This window comes from Glossina fuscipes, unplaced genomic scaffold, assembly GCF_014805625.2.
Source record: "Glossina fuscipes isolate IAEA_lab_2018 unplaced genomic scaffold, Yale_Gfus_2 2, whole genome shotgun sequence".
NCBI classification, from domain to species: domain Eukaryota; kingdom Metazoa; phylum Arthropoda; class Insecta; order Diptera; family Glossinidae; genus Glossina; species Glossina fuscipes.
Window position 1 is genome coordinate 16,293,589 of NW_023998416.1, and position 16,539 is coordinate 16,310,127.

General features: G+C 33.6%; 1 protein-coding gene across 3 annotated transcripts; it reads right to left on the reverse strand.

The window, feature by feature from the left end:
- Positions 1-3,795: 3,795 nt before the first annotated feature.
- LOC119632879 (epidermal retinol dehydrogenase 2) lies at positions 3,796-16,137 on the reverse strand. 3 transcript variants are annotated; one of them, XM_038026027.1, is made up of 6 exons: positions 15,952-16,137; positions 12,165-12,281; positions 4,927-5,080; positions 4,674-4,831; positions 4,248-4,608; positions 3,796-4,185 (listed from the first exon to the last, which is right to left on the reverse strand). In XM_038026027.1, exons 2-6 carry the CDS (start codon positions 12,182-12,184, stop codon positions 3,925-3,927), a joined length of 954 nt encoding a protein of 317 aa, XP_037881955.1. In that variant the 5' UTR covers positions 12,185-12,281; positions 15,952-16,137; the 3' UTR covers positions 3,796-3,924. The 3 variants fall into 3 exon arrangements, with proteins under 3 accessions (XP_037881955.1, XP_037881953.1, XP_037881954.1); XM_038026025.1 differs by having other exon boundaries at positions 15,938-16,137; XM_038026026.1 differs by lacking the exon at positions 15,952-16,137 and adding an exon at positions 15,589-15,748.
- Positions 16,138-16,539: the final 402 nt, after the last annotated feature.

Below are 16,539 nucleotides of genomic sequence, written 5' to 3' on the forward strand. Positions count from 1 at the left end.
CAGCTTGCATTGCTGTTGTTTACATACATATTTACATTAGGTTGCCATGCTCTGTTAACGGTTCTGCTTATGCGTTATCAATTTCCTTTCAAAAACCCTATGAGGAATAGAAGAAGAATATTTCCGCTCAACATTGAGAGAAAAAGATTGCGCTTACTTAATAATAAAAAAAAAGAATGAACCGAATTTAGAGGTACATGTTCGGCGCCTGTAAAGCTAAGTATGCCAAAAAAAACCAACAAAAGGGGGAAATTCTACAAATTGAGAAACTTTAGGAAATATATAAAAACTTTAATTAATATAACTCTAAATTTATTTACAAATTTATCTGGAGTAAATGAAAAAATGAGAAGGCTACCACCGTGAAACCGAGTTACAAACCGAGCCGGGTCATATCTACACTAATTCGTCTTTGTCGAATTCTTCATCCGAAGTCTATATAGAGTGCGACAAAAACGTCACTGATATAGTAAATCTCACGCAATGTGCTCACTCTCTCTTGATAGTAGATTCTCATGATCGGCACAAAGTATTTTAGGAAACTTGATTTCGGATAAAAGTATTTTTTCTCTTTTGCATGTTCTGAAAAATCTGCGTTTTATGAATTAAATGAAGCAAAAACTTTGTTTAGACAATCCGTGGAAAAAATAATATATATTACCTATCACAAAGTCACTTAACTCATCAAATTGTTAAGACCATTATTACGTTTTTGTAGAATATTTATCAATTATATTATAAATATATTTATTTAGCTTTTAAAATAGATTTATAAATATATTTTTAACTTTTTTACTTTAAGCGTCTTATCCTTAATTTTCTAATATACGACAAAAATCAAAATTGATTTCACTTTTATTTTATTTGTGAGTTTTTAAACGAAATTGTTATTTAACTAATAGTATGGAATATGCAATTATTTGTTGTTGCATTTTATGAGTTATGAATAAGATATCCACTTTCTTGCTTTCAAAAACAAAGGTGCTTCGATATAACGCTACGTTGCGGGTGTTTTGAATACTTTCAACGTTTCTGTCAAATCTGAAGCTGATAGTTTTCATCTTTGTAGAGAGAAGAATGCTTACAGCGGACATTATACAGACGATAAACTGGCAACCAGACAGACGGACATGCTTAAATCAAATCAGAATTTAATACTTATCCAGAGTGTATATACCTCGTAGCATCTCTAAAGTGTGCTTCAAAGTGTTTCGGAGGGAAAATATAATAATATGTAAATTGAAAAAAATATTTGCATTTATTATTATGGAACAATATTCTTCATCTCGTGTTTTTCGTTCGAAAAAGAGTCACAGCACGATTTATATAATACACGTAGCGATTGATAGAATATTTATATCTTTCCCATCTAAAGCGGATCAAAAATAATGAAAAGATAATTGCACTGCTTTTTATTTCATTTAAATATATTTTAATAGATTCCACTACACGCAAATAAATGATTGAAAGTCTTAAAAACTAATATAAATACTAAAAATAATTATAAATATAATAAAAATAAGAACAAATATTATTCTACGATAACTTTGGTATTTTTCCACATATATAATAAAAATAAAATCTTCAACTTTGATAACAATTAACCCACGCTATCATTCTTTGTTGGACTAGAAATTTATTTTACGCTCACTAAGTGTAAGTGGCGGCGAAAAGAATAGGTTCAAAGAAAACATCTACGTTAGTATTTTTATTATACAAGTTTAAAATCTATGTTTGCGAAGAAAGAATTACTTTTAACAGAACCAATGAATTTTATATTAAACATGTAAAAACATTCCAGTGGGACAAGGCCCTCCATTGAATACCTGGCATCACCTTGCTTCGGTTACGTGCATTAACTTTGCTTAGCGCAGTTATTCATCTAACGAATTTTTAAAATAAAGTGTTATGTGTAAAGTTGTCGAAAAACTCGACCTTGAGTCAATACGTCATACGCAAAATTTCATCCAAACATTTAAAAAATTGCTGCTTGTAGGTTGAACGCCAAGCTTAGATGGATTCTGAAAGTGATTCCGCCTCGATCGGTGTAATAAAAGGCGGGTCCATGTCATGTCCTTCTGGGTGTTGCATACTTAACATATCCTTGCAACATAAATGGTGTAGGGTATGAAATGGAAGATCGGACCTATACACGTCGCAGCAACAATTGTTACTAATTAATTCACATGGTTGACATGTTTTCCATACTTAAGTCAATTTCTGCCGTGTTCGTTTTAACCCAGCTGGCGTCTTGAAAAAACTAAATTCACAATCTACACAAATATTAATTTAATGATTTCATAATCATGTTATGCTTAGCACAACCAGCACAATCGATATTTCACATCTTTGCGTCTCTTCAAGCTTTTAATTCGCCTGAAACTATCATACAGTGTCAATATCAATGCGGCCACCTCTATGTCTCTTACTCGTTACTCATTTCTTTCTGACCGCTATCATGCTACGCCTATAGTGTGTTTATCCTGACTGATAGATTAGATTAAAAATTAGATTAAAGAAAGAGTATTGTGGGTAAAAGACTACGGACAGACAACCATATATGAAAAAATTTTTACCTGTATCCCTTATATATAATAAAGTCTTTACTTTCGTTTTTAATTTGTAGCAAGACGTTCACTTGATTGCTTTGAAATTAATTTTAAAATAATCCAAACGTATTTCAAACTTTTTTAGATAAAAATTTTATTATTTATTAATAACAAATGAAATTTTTTTTTTTTTACGATATTCTTAAGAAAGGTTTTCAAGAAGACATTGTATTGATTTTGTTATTTTGTAGAAAATTTTCATTAAGTTTTTTTTTTTAATTTTTTTTGTTTTTATTGCTTAATGTTGACTTCATAGTAATGTGAAGAAAATATAATGATATTAAGTAATATATTCTTCATGCAAATCTTCACGAAATAATATTCTTTGCAATATATCCAATGAATGAAATCCAAATAAAAGCTCATGAAAATAGCTTTTTACACTGCAAATGTCTCGCTTTCCTTCATTGCAATAGTTAAGTTGATATCTACTATTATTATTGTTATTATAAATTTAGCCAGAGAATCAATTCTAAGACTTAAGTCTTAAAAGCACTAGAATGTAAGGCTTTCGATTTTAATAAAAATCCTACCGCACTTTAGATTTGCACCCACGACCATTGACTTCCTACTCGAGACTCTTGCCTACTCGGCCACTCAGGCGGATGATATCTACTATAATTATAGAGTTTGCATACTGACTGAACATTTAGGCATAATAAAACTGTTCGCAAGGTGTGTGCTGCACTTGCCTACAGCAATAAAACTGAGTTTCGCAAGTCCATTATCTTATATCTGTAGTGAGCGAATAATCAAAAGCGATGGACTGAAAGGGGAGAGGAAGAAAGCTGATTTCTCTGTCGCGAATATTACTCAGTGATTTCTTGTGAATACGTAAGGAAAAATTTTTCTTCATAGGCTTCAAAAAGGAGCAACAATAAGGGGCAAGTAGTTCACGACCTTATTGCAAAGTTTGAGTGATGAAAGCTTGATGGCTTATGTACTTTTTCTTCGAAAGTCGGTAAAAACGCCCGATGATAAAAGATTTACCAATAACGGTGCTCTACGTCCTCACCATAAACAGGTTATCGAATCTATTGAACGTGGATATGGCGGAAAGGCGTTCAAGCTAAAAAGCGACTGTGTTGAAAAGTAAAAACTTTTTTTTAGACCGAAGGTTCGATCACACACCAATATGTTCTTTCGTACACACATATACTATTGGAATAAAGTAAACATATTTCGGTCACCTTTTCAATGATTCTTTATTTTTTTATATTTGAATTTTACATAAAATTATAAAAAAAATTAACCTTCAAAGCTATCGTATATATCAAGTACAGCTAGACTAAGTGCATGTTAATGCTCGTTGCTTTTATAGATCCGATCCCAAACCCCCACCAATGAAATCTTTCAACAACAGGGCGCATTTTATTGGCAAAATACGGCACCAATTGTTGATATAAAAAAGGCTACTCGGGATGGTGATTTCAGTGATGTTGGCGCGATGACCTTCGACGATGTGTTTAGCAACTACTTTTGGGTCTAATAAACCCAATATCGAAGGAAATTTTATTATCGGCTTCTTGCAGAGTCCAGTATTAGTCATATACGGATAGATAATGGAACCCGTAATCTGCAAAATTATAATAAAAAGATTAGTTTCGAATATGCTTAGAGATTATGGACAGTACTTACATGTTCATTATAAGGACCTGTTCGCATTTCCTCATGTAACGCTTCCATAAGACCACGAACAGCGAACTTAGAGGCGCAATAAGGTACGACGTTTGCATTTCCCACCAGACCAGCAATAGAGCTCATGGCTATAATGTGGCCACGATTTTGTTGTTTCATATGTGGTAAGAAAGCTTGTAAAGTCCAAAATTGGGAAAAAACATTTATTTCGAAAACCTGCCTAATTTCATCTGCAGTCTGTTGGTCGAAAGGATGGGTTGGCATAATTCCTACATTATTCACCAGCACAGATACTAAACCAATTTCGTCTTTGATTCGATCAGCTAACTTTAAAACAGCGTTACGGTCAGTAACATCACAGCTGTAATGAATTCAAAGTTTGGTAACAAATTTGAATAAAATCATATAAAACGTTAGTTGACATACGTGTAGCTGTACACAGAGCCCGCGTTTTTCAGACGTTTGGCTTTCTTAACTGTTTCATCATTATTTTTCTCATTAATATCGATACATATTACAGTACTGCCAAGGGCGGCATAGTGCAGGGCCAATTCTCTACCAATACCATGACCAGTTCCTGTAATCTGAAAATAACAAAAGTATATTTGTAGAGAGCAATTTCGCAGGGAAAAGGCAGCCACGGAGTCACACTGTCTGATGATAGCTTTTATTGACTTACCAACACAATTTCATTGCTAACGTCTTTAAGCTTTCTAGGCATAAATAGTTGTACTAAAGCGAAACATAATTCCAAAATGATTCGTATCAGAACAATAAGAAATTCCAATGTATGTTGTACTATGTTAAAAATACGCTTTGCAACTGCATTATCGCTGAAATAAGTTATTCAAATTACAGGAGTTGTAAAGTAAAGCTCGGTCCGCGGCCTTGTCAGTATATTTGTAAGAAAAATATATGGTAAAAAAATATATGTTAAGCAAAGAAATTATATTCGGCCACAGCCGAATTTTTTATACCCACCACCGTTATTCAGTTTAGAATTAACATATTTTAGCCACATAATCTATCTTCTGTCCTGTTTATCTTGCTATAATAATAAACAAAAAACATCAAAAAAGTGAAACAAATCACATATAATTTTCTGCATGGACGACCCATAGAACATGGAAAATGCAAATTTTTACCGTTATTTTGTAGTTCATAATTGACCAACAAAAAACAAAGTTGTTTTTACTTTTGAAAATAGAGGTAATCTCAGATTACTTTATACTGTGGTTGTGTTCTTTTGTTCAACTTGCGTGCAAGAATTTTCGATGCTTTTGTAGAATTTGAAGTCTATACCTTAATTTTTGCGACCAAGAGAGTGTTTAATAGAGACTTGACACAAGCAGGCAGGCAGAATGATAGATAGACGGACTTGCTTAAGTCGATTTAGAGTTTGGTGCTGATCAAAATTTTGACTAAATGAATATAGCCCCTCCTCCTTCCAAGATGGATACGCGGAGTAAAAATATTATTTTCGAGGAAGCCTGATATCCTACACCATATCATGTAATTCAATTCTTTATTTATTTGTTGTGGTGGAATAACTGAATGATAAGCTTTTTCCATGGGAAGCATTATATGAGAAATAGCCCAAAACGTGAGACGAGTTGATCCAAATTTATTTTCTTGTCAGAAATCTTGTTATTCTTTATCTGTTATAGCCATAACGTGCTAAAAATTAGACTTTGTTGGCTCACTTTTTATGATGACCATTATATGGAGTGCGGCCCAAATTGACCAATTACTATTTCGTACACTTTTATGTGGGTGTATGTTATATGCACCGTTTGAGACGAGATTTTCACTTTTTGACGAAAAGAGCCAATGATATTTACGGCCACTTCCTGTATAACGCCTTATTATATATACGTCATATGAAGGAAAAATGCAATTTTCAAAATTTGTCAATAATAATCACTGAATAATCATATCTTGGCGTAATAAGTTCACGGACAAAATAGAGATTGGAAGAGCAACGTTGCTTGAACACCCTCGCCAATAATCGATGTTATGAAAAATACGCGTTTAAGCGGTAAGATGGTTTACCTTTTAATATTTCATAGTGAAAACTCGTTCATAATAGCAATTTGGCATAAAAATTAACTGCATCAAATTTGGAATACTTAGGTCTATCCTTTGCACTCCGCTACGTATAAGCGATCTTACGAAAAGTAAGTTTTTGTTTGCCAACAAACTCTTTACATCTTACCGGGTTATGTGTTAGGTACTGATGGCAATAACCAACTAAGGCAGCTTAGACGTAAATTAGGTTGAGCGTAAGGGTAGATATTAGTAAAAACTGTAGTGAGTGAAATAAATTGACTCACAGAAAGATTACAAACTAAGCAATTTTATTGCAAAGTCAAGTTACAAGCAAAGTTACTCAATATTTTGAATACATTTCTGTTTACATATGCAATTCTAGCTCATCGCTTTATTTGGTTCACGAGAATATTTTTTTTCATTATACGGTACCCGCCTTTGAGCAAAACCAGCAATCAAAGCATATCGATTGTTGCGTTTTCAATAATTTTTCTTTAACTTTTAAAACAAGCTTTCCAAAAATAGATTTTTGCTTTGTTGTCTTCTTCTTTTTATTAATTTGTTTGTGAAAAAGTCTGAACTTGTTTAAGTCCTCCCGGTTCGTTTCACAGCCAGACCAGTAAAATACCTTTTTTCAGCTTTCAACGGACTCATCAACTTTGCGTTGAATGGTCAATCAAACTATTATTTTTTTTTAATTTGACCATTCACTCAATGGACGCGTAGCCGCGTCTGATCGATGGCGGTCAGAAAGACGTGTGAAAAGAGAATGAGTTAGTAGAGTAGTCATAGCCTAAGTGAGTGTTACGACGATTAAGATTTGAATCCACGAACACTGGTTTGGTAGTTGCTTTGATAAATAAGGATAACTGCACAAATAGCACTTTCTTTGGTCCTTGCACTGCTAGCGGTGATGCAAAATTTTTGTCGAGACTTTTAATAAAACCTGGTTAGTACAACGGTACTTGTGCACTCAAAATTCTCATGATTGGACGCAAACTGATGGAGAATTTAAGCGGTTAAGTCTAATACCGAGACATGATCCTAAGAGAACAAGCGAGAACAGTATAGTGGGACGCGGCCCGCCATTAAATACCCTACACGACTTCGTTTAATACAGTTACTCACATAACGACTTTTCAAAATAAAGCTTTATATGGGGAGTGGTCGAAAAAGTAGTCCGATTCGAACCATTTAATTATTTATTAATAGCTTGTGTTCTTGAGTCAAAACATGCCGGTGTGCCAAATTTCATCAGAAAACAAGACACAGAGAAAGGCGGATGGACTAACAAATCCAGATCAATGCAAAAAGTGTTTCCGTATCGATGGGTAAAGCTGGGTCTGTATAAAGCCCTTTTGGATATTGCAAACCCGCACAAACTTAATTTATCCTTAGATTATAAGTGGAGGAGGGTATAGTGAAAATATCAAACCAACTCGAATGCATGTAAAATACAGCATGTAAAATATAGCTCCTAATACTGCCTTTCGGAAAATACAATTGTAGCGTTAAATATCGGGTCATAAGTATTCGATTCCTAGGAATATTATCATTAGCTGTCTTTTCATGAAAAGAGACGACGCCAGTTCGCATTACAGGATTGGATATTGTTGGAATATTCAAAACTTATTATGGCGGTCCAATGTGCCGCGCTATTGCTGAAAAAGTCATATTATTAAAACCGAAGGACAACGGACGTTGATTCCCTACAAGGGAATCGTTTTTTCCTTTTTTATCACCCACCGCCGAAAGATGCCACTGGTACATCCACCAGCGAAGGCTAAAAGTATACTCACTTTGTTCGCAACAATAAGAAGGAAGCTTCAGAGACCCTATAATATGTATATATTCCTGATCACTATTAAATTCTGAATCAGTAAGCACGTCCATTTGTGAACATAATGGCGGGTATGAAAGGTTCGTCCCGATGTGATTATAATTTTCTTATTTGTTGAAATTTTCTTTTTTCGTTTATTCAAACTTGTTGATGCGGCGGAGTTTATCCGTTTGACGTTTTAAGTTAAAATTTATCTTTCTACCTCAGTTTTTGCGATGCGAAATAAAAGCTAAAACTTGGCTAAAGTATATTCTTTCGGCAGTATCACATAATCTGGCTATCCTTGCCCAATATGTCAGACTAAACGTCATCTGGGGCGAGAAAAATCTCTCAACACTTTTTCCCGGAGCTATATTGCAATGCTTGTAAAGTATAATAACAATAAGTCAAGTAAAAAATTTGAGCAAAATAGTTATAAGGCATATTTTTTGATATCCGTAGGCTAATTACTAAATTACTGCATTTGTATTCTCCGACCCTTGCGATAATAAAGCAACAATGTCAAAAATAATAGTAAGTCAAACCGAATTTGCGTGAAATACTTTGGGCTCGTTGATGTAAACTTGGCCATTAGTAAGTGCGCTCATACATGGGAAATAACGCCAATATCTTGTTACTAACGGAATGGAGAAATTGATATACTTCTGCTCTTCGATATTTCGTATGAAAGAAGACATTGACATGAAAGGAATTTATTTAAATAGCTGTACATATTAAAAGGCTTGTAGATAGTAACAAGTTGAATTTCCTGTATCCATGATCTTATGAAATTTTATGAAAATTATGCATTTATTGAATTTAATGACTTTTTTTCTTTTGAAAATAAAGTAGAAAAGCTTACTGGACGCCCTTTGCTAGAAGGATCATCAAATTTTGTTGTCTTGTTGATGTTTTGTTTCTTATGGTATGGTATGGACAACAAGTTTCCAAGTGACTATAATATTAATTTATAGCCGATGACAAGAATGCTTAAATCAGAATAAATGCCAGCAATTTCTATAGAATTCGAAGCAAGTAAGAATATTTTTTGTCGTTAAACCTAAGCGCCTAAGCGTCTAAGCAAAAATAATTTTTATTCTTATTCCACCCAAGTACCGGAGCATAAAGTAATAATTGTTCCGCCTAAATACCTAAGAGAGACATAATTTTCGTTCCGGTTCGATATGCCATGAACTTTCTTAACAACCATGTTGAGACCTGCGGGATTATGGCGTGGAAGAAGAAAACTTTTTTTTTTTTTCCTTCAATCTCGTGTACCTATCAAATCAAAAGCCAACACATTAGCTAACGATTTTTGCTGATTTTCCCGCTCAAATTTTAGAAACACGTTGTGGAGGTCAAATTTCCAAGCTTTCTATTCGGAGGGTATACGAAGGGTGTGTTAATGGATTACCTTCGTTTGTTGACGAAATTCAATTTTATTTAAAACAACTTGTTGTTGTAAAGCTTAATAATCGAAATATACACAATCATTGTGCATGCCCTTTTGCCTTTTGTGCGATAGCATGCGTATGTCCTCGTGGTTGAAAGTTTGCGGCTCGGATGTAGCATAGTCATCGACTCATTTTCGTACATCTTTAAGCTCGCAGAGCTACTTATCCACTAAATGTGACTGCATCGATCCGAGCCAGTGTCCGAGTCCGAGTTAAGATCATTTCTTAGGTCACTTTTGCCGTGACCGATGTATGTATGCGTATTTCATTGTTTTTAATACGAAAATCTCAAGAATCCATGTATTCGTTCCAAACCAACTTAATCAATTCCTTACTTAATCAGTTTCAGCGTCAAGTTCAATCCAGTTAAAAACACCAGAAAACCCATTGCCACAAAGGGCGTCCATCTCTACACTTCGATTTACATCTAATGACAGCTTGTACACAAACAAGCGTTCTTATCAAAGGTATCTACATTCAAAATATTCGAAAAAATTGCATCCATCACGTACATTATATGAAGCCTCTAATTTCAGCGGAGAGAATTTATTGACACATCTAATATACATGCAATAACCAAATGTTTTACATCTTCACCTCTCTACAGTCAGTAAGCACTTTTCCCCCTTTTATTTACTCAATATATATGTATATATATATAAAATATGTTTTTTTAGTACCGTTTTCTTTGTCTTCTTCTTTTCTTTTAATCTTTAATTATAATATCATAGTTCAAGCCTTTAATCTTAAACATTGCTTAATTTATCTGAATCTATATATGCATGCTTCATTTGCCAAATTGATTAACTCTACATTATTTTTTTTCAACTTTAATCTGAAAGCATTTAATTGATTGATCCTCATTATACATATTTTCTAACCATTGAATAATAGATAATTTATTTCAGAAGACCCAGTTCATATATATTTAATAAAAGTGCAGTTGAAATGCTGTCTAAATTGAAAATTAAAAATTGAATGGTCATGAAAATCATTTCCTACTGCTACTAAGCACACGGTGTTAACAACTGTAGGCAAATAATTTTATCGGTTTTTTCTACTATTGGTTTTGTGGATTTAATCGATTTAGCAAACGAGACGTTCATATACGTATTTACTCATATTTAAAAAACAAATAAAAAAAAAATAGCATTCATGTCATTTAATAATCGCATCCGGTTGTCTCCGGGAGAATATAAAATTTTTTCAGTTTTCGTGGGCCAATTTTGTGAACCCTCACAGCCGCAAAAATGAAGCTAGGAAGGTGAAATTTGGCAGAGACGTTTCTCGATCGATTAAGAATACAAAATTAGAAAATTGATCTGTTCACAGAAACGTCCACAACGCAAGGCAAGCCAAGCAACCTTAAGAAAACAACAACAATTTTTTATATTTTCGCTTATAACTTTCGATAATGTGAAATATATTCGAACACCTATAACCCAAATATTCATTAGGTTCACTTTCAAGCTCAGTGCAAAAATGGTTAGTAAACCACAAGTAAAGATCAATTGACGACCGAAGTGCGTGGGAAATAAATTGGAAATAAGTTGGAGTTGAAATTTTATCTTTAAATTTTTATTTAATGACCAGTTATTCAGAGCATACACCCTATTCGTGTAATACGGTTACGGCCAGAAAGAAGAAAAACAAGTGAAGAAAGAGCATATATAGGCAGTTGACCGTAACCCAGTGGGTTCGTGTACCCGATCGGTAAGTGTTATGCCTTTACCGACTGAACACAAACTAAGCTACGACAAAAGTGAACTCTATGTCAGTAAGAATTGAGCACGAGAACACAGACCAGTTAGTTGCGGTTCTCACCTACTCGGCTACTCTTGCGGACAATTATGGTCGCTTCAGCAAACCGATCAACAGAATTTCTGCAAACAATTTCCGAACATGCAGACGGTAAGACAGTCTCATCAAAACTGACCACCAGGTTCGGGAATATTCGAGTAGGCTGAGCCTGTCAAATCTTAGTAAAAGATAAATAAAAACTCAACTTTCACTTGGCAAAAAGGTCTAATATTCAATATTTCAAGTTCAAATAGGCTTAAAAATTAATTTGTCTGCATTTGTAGTACGCAGGTCAATATTTTGTACACCAGCCCATATAAAGCTTGTTATGAAAAATAAACTCTTATATGGCAAAAGGGTCTAATTTCATGATGAACTTGTAGTTGTTTATGAAGAACAACAAGATCTTTAAGAAGAAAATGAAATTCGATAAATTTCAATCCTGTCAGCTGACATTTAGGCCACGCTCCAATGTAAACGCTTTCACCAGAGTATGTCTTCGCATGAAAATCAACTATAATTGTTGATGTTGTTGATTATTACGAAAGTGAATTAATAATTAGGCAAGGAAAAAATTGTTTTAAGAGCACTTTTGCCCCGAATGGATTCTTCGACCATATGAATTTAATAGAGATATGAAATAGTGACGAGACATAATTCACTTATGAGAAACGCTTTATGACAGAAATTGTTTAATGATTCGCATATCGAATGAAAATATTAAAATGTCTTTCGATCTTAACTTCCACCGGAAGATATTTAACTAATAATTACCTCATACATATATTTACTTACCTCGTGTTATCATTTTCCATCACTATACGGTGTTTATTATTAAATAAACCGGTAACTATATGTTGTCGCTTGATAATTATTTTCTATTGGAGTTTTGTGAGACAATTGTACTTTGTCCTAAAAATAAAAATTAATCTAATATATTAATAATCTTAACAATCGCTATTTCATTGCATTTTTATTACAATAATACCGCTGCACTTGCATTTTCATTGTGACTAGTATGCCAAGTATACTTGGACTATTTAAACTGATAAGGTGACCAGACATCGAAATAATTTTATAGTGCCAGTGTAGTGTAGAGATAAAGACGCACTTTAATTGCATAATTCTTTTCAAGCTATTATTAAATGCTGGTAAAGTTGCGTCATTAAAAACTGAAGGAGCAAAGCATCCAAAATACGCTGGCAAATTACATGACCTTTTCAACCTACTCCGATTATCGATCCGAATTTCTATTCAAACGTAAATGAAAGCAAACTGGAAATATGCTTAAAGATAGTCCAATCGTTAAATTGGCTACAAGTTCAAGGTATCTTTTAATGTATTGCCTTTAGTGTGTTCGCTGACTACGGTTATTACAAAGCGGCAAATTTATTAGCCAAGACGATCAGAATATTGATGCAGAAAAGATGCTTGCGGCGAATTGTTTTCCTAGCAAAGCTGCCGACCGGAACAATACGTTTTTTTTTTCTTTTCAGTCATACAGTCCACCGTTTCCTCATTATTCTGCATAAACCAGTAAGGACAAAACCGACCATTAGATACTCTATACCGCTTCGTCTACAACAATTAGTCTACAACATTAGTCACAAAATTTACAAACTATTTTTCTTCAAAGTCATATTTTTCGTTACAAATCGCATATTGGGGAATGCCCAAAACAATAAATAAATGACGTGATCCAAGTTTAGCAAACGTAGCTTATTTTGGAAAAAAGAGTTATTCTTTTTCATTTTCCGTCATGGAAAGTAGAAATTATACTTTCTCTCCTTATAAGGGCTTGCTTTTCATGATAACCCCTGTACATGTTAGAGTCTAGAAAATAGACCTATCTGGTCTGAATTCTGCTGAATTGCTAATATGCATCATAATGTATTAAAAGTTAACCCCCTTTTCTAGAACGCTTACTTTCCATGAGAAATCTTATACGGACTGGGGTCAGAGAAATAGACTCATTTGGTTCAAATTTAATCCTTTTCATTTTTATAACACAATACTATCATGAATAAATTTTCATCATAAAACATTTACAATTACGGCTTTTTGGCATACAAGGGTTTACATTTACTGAGAATCTTTATATGCGATGTTATCCAAAAAATAGACTTATGTGGTCCAAATTCGTAAGGTTGATGTCTTTGTCTATTCATTGTTATGAATCAATTTTCACCCTGAAATACTGAAAATTATGCCTTCTTACCATATAAAGATTCAGTAACGTTTACACGAGAGAAGGTTCAAAAAAATGCCCCAACCGAAACAAATTTTTCATACCAATTTAGAGCGACAACTTACTATCACTCAACTTTTGTCGAGAAATTTTGAAAAAGGCATTTTTTATATTGAAAAGTCGTTATTTGGGGAGTGGTAGAAAAAGTGAACCGATCCGGACCATTTTCAATAGTGTTCGTTCAGTATATTCATCAAAATATCTCAAAAATGGCGAGAGGTTTAACGCAAAAATACATTGCCCACCTCAGACGGACATACAGAGAGTTTGGATCAATTCAGAAAATGATTCTGAATCGGGTGATATAATAAAAGGTGGGTTAATTTTAAGCCTTCCCGGGTGTCACATACGTTCGAATAAACAAATTGTTGAAAAAGTGGCATAAAACAACACCAAGAGAAAAGGTAGTGCAGGCGACCCCCGCTTAAACTGGCTGATTCGTACCGCGCTGTATCGGAACCGCGTTGCACGAAACTTTTGTATTTTTATATTTAAACATGGGATAACATCATTCAACTTCAGATATACTATATAACGAAAAAATTGGCACTGCGATGCATCGAAATCTTATTCGTGTTTGATCGAGATGAGGTTATAAGACACATTCAAATAATGTAAGCCGATGCAATGCGTATTGCATTTAAGATTTTGCGATGAGAATTTAATTATGAAATTTCGTTTAAAATGCACATATAAATGAAGAAATAAGTTCACTTCAAGTTTTCGTAAAAAAAAAAACCCAAAAAAAATGTGAAATTCAACATTGTAATGAATTTCAAAAGCTAGAAAGAATGATGATGAAGACTAGAAAAATAATTTTCAACGAAAATACCAGCTAAGCTATTTACTTTTTTTTTCCAAAGTTGGTTGGAACTCGTCTCATTAACGATAAAATAAAAACAAAATTATAAATTATTTTAAAAAAATATATATTCAATTTTTTGAAATCGGGTTTTACGAGAAGCGTGTTAAGCGGACGAAATATATTCATACATCATCGTAGCATATATAACGGTATTCATATAGAAATCTACCATTGAATTATTTGCAATCTAAGTAAAGTCTTATCACAAAATTGATATCGTTATCTAAACACATTGCAAGAAGAAAAAGACTGTCTAAAGGTTTCCCGTCGAAGCGATTTCCGCGAAACGAGTTTGAATTCCTTGCACGTCAAGCAAATGTAGCAACACCGCAGAAAGCATAATCTCCATTATAAATGTCGCAGTAGTAGTAGTCTGACACTAATTTTGAACTATTTTCTTAGGCTTTTTAGGTTGGCTTTTTTTTTTCTTTTAGGTTCACTGGAGATGTGTGTGGTTTTATTGATAACAGTATCGCTCGTTTTTTACATTTCTTGAATATTTCTTAAGAAATAAGTTTTGCAAAATTCATATATATACGGACCGACATACATGTTTTAGCCAAAGCAAAATTTGAACTAAGTAAGTAATGAGAGTAGGTGCCTCTTTAAAGCGTGCAAAATTCGTCTTGGATTGAATTTTTGATACTCATCATCTTAATAAACATATTTTGACTTTTTGGTGACTAAGTAAGCGTGCGTTGACCGATAGGAACAGTTTTTGTTAGATAATGGAATTAAACATCAATTGAACAATTGAACAATATTTTAAAGGAATATCGCTTATAATCGCTTGTATTAGTCCCTGATAGCTTCGTATAAACCAGTTTTATCTCTTCCCTCATTCCCCTGTTTTTCGGATTCAACGATCGGTCTTTGGCCTTCAATTGATGCAATGTTCTTCAAGTGATAATTTTTTATCTGAATTTCTCCTGACATAAATTGCAACCACTGAAGACAGAAGGACGGAAATGACCAAAAATATCTCTACTTTGTAGATGTCAATATTGCAATTAGATTGACAAATTTACTATATCGCCGTCCCATAGCCGTGCGGATAATATTATATAGGCTATATAGGTGGTGATGAGTACAAAAGTCCGCATCACCTTGGTTACTTATGTTATGCACGACCACCGCAAATGCATCGAGATTAAAACCACTGCATTCACACGTCCTTACGTACATATAAATTTTTCAAAATATTAAACGAAATACGGAAGTAATGTTTTCCTAGCTTTCAAGTTTTTATGACATTTTTTCTTCTCCTTCTTGTTTTTTATTATTTTTTCTTTCAAGCGGCCACACAACACACAGCACACAGCACACAACACTTTATTGCCTTTTTATTTTTTATTTTTGCAACAATCTGCACATGCAACAAAATTACTACAGCTATTCTGTACGTATACAATAAATGTGCTTTATGCGTTAATTTGTAACCATATACCCACGTACGTATATACGCATACATGAAAGTGCAAGTACTATCTGAAACCTATAATAAATATAAACAGCACGCAAACTGAAATAAAAACCGATTATTTTTCCAATTTTGTTTGTCTTTTTTTTCTATATTAAAAACGTTTATTGTCATTGAGTACGATGATTATTTCACTATCGGTATAACCGACCGCTTCATTTCTCTGTTAAACTAAAACTGAAATGAGTTATTCGAACAATCAACAATTTAAGCTACGCTCGAAATACTACACAAAAAGGCAGTTTTCTTTCTTTTTTTTTTTTTTTTTTTTGTCTCATCGCAATAAGACTATTGCGTACTGTTGTAAATCAGTTGTACATAATGCCTTAAGAGGGCAGAAACACGCCTAACTGTTAGAATAACCATTAAATAGTTTAAGATAACTCTTTAATACGCTTTCTAACGGAACTTGCTAATATTGAGTTGAATTGAGTTCTATCAATACATCATGCATCATCGGTTTCTTCTGCATTATAGGCGAGCAATCTTTTTTCGGCCGTGGGATTTTCATGGACTAAGCAATGTTTGTACCAAATGTCAGCTTCTTGTCTCAATTTTTGCGACTCTGGCGATATCA